Source organism: Quercus suber, unplaced genomic scaffold (assembly GCF_002906115.3).
Source record: "Quercus suber isolate HL8 unplaced genomic scaffold, Cork oak 2.0 scaffold_81, whole genome shotgun sequence".
NCBI classification, from domain to species: domain Eukaryota; kingdom Viridiplantae; phylum Streptophyta; class Magnoliopsida; order Fagales; family Fagaceae; genus Quercus; species Quercus suber.
Window position 1 is genome coordinate 173,491 of NW_027069546.1, and position 5,054 is coordinate 178,544.

Below are 5,054 nucleotides of genomic sequence, written 5' to 3' on the forward strand. Positions count from 1 at the left end.
GGACAGACTTGATGACTTCAACACTTAACCTTGAAACCTTATTTCTTGAAGTATTAAAAATACCTAGAACTACCCAATTACAAGTAGAGTGCATTTTGTCAAAGGATTTAGCCAATTTACATAAATAAGTGACATATGTTCTTAACAAGTGAAAACACATATGTCCTAACAATCTCCCCCTTTGGCAATCTGTGACAAAACCACAACAAACAAATGAACATATGAGAGAAGTCATAAATCACTCAACTCATATTCACTTGTTGAATACAACAAAATCTATCCTAGCACAAACTCTTGAAAAACTTTGCAAGAAGAGAGTTCATAGCATGGAAGACTTTGACAATCTGTATTTCTGAAACACTTTAAACAAAACTCATCAAGGCATCTTGTGTGAAACAGAAATAGTAGATTGCATACAAGTATAATGAACATGTGTATAAAGATAGAGAAGAAACAACACATGAAAAGAGAGGTGAAAGAAACGTTCATCCTCATATATAAAGAAGTATAAGTACAATATATGTAAAAATGGTCAAAGAACCTCATATACAAGATCAATGTATCTATAAATAATAGGAAAGAAAAGATACATCAAAACCTCACTACATCCCTCAAACTATCAACACCCCCTATAAAAAATCTCCTATACTAACTCTCCTCCTAAGATGACTACTCTCATAACCCAAAACTAATTCCCCTTTTTGTCACGAGTGACAAAGGGTAGAGTGTCATGTAGACATCTCATCAGTAGAGCGAGCATCTCCATCATCATCATCATCATCATCATCCTTATCATCATCAGAATCTAAAGCTGCTGGAGTAGGTGGTGAAGGAGTAGCTTTTGGAGCAAAACCACCCATGGTCGCCTGCCGTCGTACAATACGACCAACACAAACATTCACCTGATACAACTTAGCGGAGAGTGTATCAAGGCGAGTGTCCATGTGCTGCAGCTGCACCATAATGTCTCCTGGAGATACATCGCCCGTAGAGGAAGAAGGAGCAGATGTAGATGGAGTTGATCTGGATGGAGCCGAACGGGAAGGAGGAGTGGAATCCGTCTGTCTCGACCTAAACTGCCCTCACTATGTTTTACGGTAGCGGCATCTATGACACAAATGTGTGTGAAGTGGTCGGACACAGGAAAGGGAATAGAAAAATAGCGTAAGATCCTCGTGATAGCGGAAGGAAAGATGAGCTTATCACAGGACGTCGAATCAAGATGAACATCTATGATAGAAAGAATAAAGTGAGAAGGAAAATCTATAGTAAGATGCTCTAAAAGAGATAACAAAAATCGAGCATGAGGCTCTGTGATAGAGTTGTAGTGAGAGAGAGGATGAAGTACAAATGACATCACCATGTTTAGGAATTTAGGACCTTTAGCAAAAGGCCTACATAATGTGTACTGATGCTCACCCCAATCAGCAGGGTGCTGACAAAAAGTGCACAAGGAATGCAATGTATGTCATTTTGAAAGCATTTAAGTGAAAGCCTAACCCAAAATTTCAAGAAAAACTCTTCAAATTTGAAAAACCCCAAAAATTTTCAAAAATCCCAAAAACTAGGTTTCAAAACATGAAATGTATGAGAAAGGGAGGGAAAAATGAACTTACCAAGTGATTGAAACCAAGGGAAGACCGAAAATGAAGTGGGTTTGAAGATTTGAGTGAGAGAAAGTTGGTTGGGAGATGAAACGCCTCAGATAGATAGAGAGAGATCGAGAGAATGAGAGAAAAATCGTGAAAAGTCTTTAAATAGACACTTCAGTAAATCTCGAAAGCTGAGGTGTCGAGAGGTATCGAGGAAGGTGTCGAGGAAGGTGTCGAGGATTTGGCCTTCGATAGCTTCAGGTGTCGAGAGGTGTCGAGGTACAAGAACAATTTCAAGGAACATAATCTTGATCGATCGACAAGGTGTCGAGGAGGTATCGAGGAGACAGGAACTTTCTCGATCGATCCACCAGGTGTCAAAGAGGTGTCGAGATTGCGATAAGAAAAAGGCTTGAGAAGCTCGACAGATGACCAGGTATCGAGGAGGTGTCGAGACAGGTTAAAAAAGCAATTTTTTGAGAAGAGAAAAATATAGATATGAATGCAATTCAACATACACCTCAACCAAAGATCCAATCAACATATTAAGCTCTCAAAATCATCTCTCAATCAAAAATTTAGCACATGGATCCTCAAAAACACACACATACACACACACACTAAACAAGTCTAACTAATTTTATTTTTCAAAAACAAATTAAGACAGTTTAGTGAGTATACATTAGCACATGTAAAACCTTTGTGATGGCCAAATGACATTGTACTTGCACATGTATCAAAAGTAGCAAAAAATATTGCATGTTGTGTGTGAAAAACATCGCAAGATTGCATATGTGTATACATGTTATGACGATCTGAGATATGAGAAAATAACTTTAACTCACACACAATCATAACTGTTTGATGGGGACTATCACCTTCGAGGTACATCCTATAACTCCCACATCTCCTAGAATACACGCTTGCAACTATATTTAAAGCATTTTTGATCTTTTTTTTTTCTTTTCATATTTTCTTTTATTTTAATATATCATACATGGGCATATAAAAGAGAGAAAAGAAATACTCAAGATGTTAAGCATTTGACATCGCACTTTTGCTATGCCGAAGCATACGAATGTCTTTGACACTGCACTTTTGCTATGCCGAAGCATACAGGTGTCATATTATTATTGGCGGGCAACAGTGGTGAGATAGTTATTTATACCTTTCTCTTAGGATTTTCTAGTCCTACCCGTCAAAAAGAGTGATACGAGTGTTAAGTTTAAGAGATAACTTAATCTTACTCATCACAAATAAGAGCCACAAAACTCACTTGCTTAGTTGTGCATAGAGATGCTCATTTAAGATACAAAAGATACAAAGTTTAGAAATTTTGTTTCAATGGCCATCCAAGGTACGCAAGTACCAAAGTACACAAAACACACACTGTTTTTGTATTTTTCTGATTTTTCATTTTATTTTTATTTTTATTTTTATATATTAAAAACAAAAGCAAACAAAACTAAAAGTACACACACAAAAACATGTTAAACAAAACAAAGTATAAAACTAGACTGACTCAACAAAAATGCAAAACACACAAGCAATGCAACAAACAAGAAAAGCAAGAAGGGAAAAGAAAGTGATGAAATCACTTAGAGTCCTTTTTCTTCCACACCTTGGAAGAACCTTTCCTTTGATTGAACCCTTGAACAGACGGTAAGGGAAAAGAATTGAAACCGTTCAAGTTCGAAAGGAACATAAGGGCTTTCAGAAGATCTCCAAGAGGAGCAAGAGAGGATTGAAGCTGATTTTGGCTTCCAGATGCTATCATACCATTGCTTTGTTGAGTGGCTAGCCACTTATAGCAATTAGGTTGAGTATAACCAACAGCTCCACAATGATGACAAAGATGCTACTTCTTTTGTTTAGGCTTTTGAGAGTTAGCCTTCTTAGTCCTAGGATTTTTAGCATCTTTCTTATCTTGATTAGGGGGTGCTCCTAAGATAGATTTACCCTTGTCTAAGTTCTCACTAGCTAATTCAGTTTTAACATCAGTGTTCTCAATTTCAGTGTTATTAGCAGAAGAAACAAAAACAGTATTACTAGTAGAAGCAGTATTAGAGAAAGAAAGACTATACCCTATGCTTGTTCGATCCGAAGCAGTTTTCTGATTGCTCAGCATCTCATCAAGCTTTGCACTTGAAGTCCTCTCCAATTGAGATCTAACTTGAAACAGCTTAGCTTCAAGCTTCTTGGTCTTCTCAGCCAAAAAGTTGTTCTCAAACCTCAGTGCTCTAGTAGTTTGATTCACCTCATCAAATTTTGAGGACAACTCTTCACGATCAAGTTCCACATCACTGAGCTTCTTGGTGGCCAGCCTATACAATTTCTCATGCTTCTTAGAGAGCTTGCAAAGCTTCTTATAGGTTGAATGGATATCATAGTGATCATCTATTTTCTCAAATTTGGACTCCACCAGTTCTTCTTCTTCATCCACTTCTTCAACAATCCTTTCAGTAGGATTGACTGTGGTAGTGAAGGCATTTATGATTCCGTCATCCTCATTGTCAGAATCATCTTCGGGCTTAGTGTCACTCAAGGTTGCAGCAAGTGCCTTACTCTTCCCAATGCTCTTGAGATATGTTGGGCATTCATGCTTTATATGACCGAATCCATGACATCCGAAGCACTTTGGTCCAGCCAGAACAGTGCACTGACCGCCATCCTTAGTGTCCTTCATACCTTTGTCTTGGCTCTTAAATTGAGAAGAACTGGATTGTTTGCGGTCCTTGTCGAAGTTCCTCCCATTGGGATTCTTCATAAACTTCTTAAATTGCCTTGTAATTTAGGACTTCATCTTAGAATCTTCATCATCGGAAGACTCATTTGTATCACTGCTCTTTGCCTTCAAGGCCATGCTCTTGCCTTTACCCGTTTTGCCAATCCTAGATAGTCCTAGCTCGTAGGTCTACAAGTTTCCAACCAGCTTAGTCAAAGAAATTTTGTCAATATCCTTTAATTCTTCTGTTGCCGTAATCTTGGCTTGGAATCTCTCAGGTAGAGATCTGAGCACCTTCCTTACAACCTTGGGTTCAGGGATGGTTTCCCCAAGATTGAAGGCTGAGTTCACTATGTCCTTTAACTTGGCTTAGAACTCATCAAACAACTCATCCTCCTCCATCTTAATTTCTTCAAAGTTTGTAGTGAGCCTCTAAAACTTTGAATCTTTGATAGCCTTTGTTCCTTCATAGGTTGTCTGGAGGATAGTACAAGCCTCCTTAGCAGTTTTAGTTGAGGATATCTTCTTGAACTCCTCATTGGTGACTGCGTTAAATAGGGCATTTAACGCTTTACTGTTGAAGTTAGCCGCCTTGATCTTTGCGTCATCCCAATCGGCCAGTTCTCCTTTTAGCTTGGTCTAACCAATCTCTACAGCTTGCCACACCTTCTCATCTAAAGACTGCAAGAAAGCTCTCATGTGTACTTTCCAGTATGCATAGTTAATGCCATCAAATA

At 38.3% G+C, this 5,054-nt stretch overlaps 1 protein-coding gene across 1 annotated transcript; it reads right to left on the reverse strand.

Moving 5' to 3' along the window:
* Positions 1 to 728: 728 nt before the first annotated feature.
* LOC136067671 (uncharacterized) lies at positions 729 to 4,359 on the reverse strand. Its single transcript, XM_065773850.1, has 3 exons — positions 4,229 to 4,359; positions 3,677 to 4,048; positions 729 to 1,023 (listed from the first exon to the last, which is right to left on the reverse strand). The coding sequence occupies exons 1-3, from the start codon at positions 4,357 to 4,359 to the stop codon at positions 729 to 731; spliced, it is 798 nt and encodes a 265-aa protein (XP_065629922.1).
* Between the last annotated feature and the right edge of the window lie 695 nt (positions 4,360 to 5,054).

Excerpts from the sequence above, each read along its gene's own strand:
- LOC136067671 (XM_065773850.1), bottom strand. The coding sequence starts at position 4,359 with ATGAAGAATCCCAATGGGAGGAACTTCGACAAGGACCGCAAACAATCC. Across the intron at positions 4,049-4,228 it reads ACTGTTCTGGCTGGACCAAA|GATTGTTGAAGAAGTGGATG; the intron begins GTGCTTCGGATG and ends TCCTACTGAAAG. Across the intron at positions 1,024-3,676 it reads TCGGATCGAACAAGCATAGG|ATCAACTCCATCTACATCTG; the intron begins GTATAGTCTTTC and ends GGCTCCATCCAG.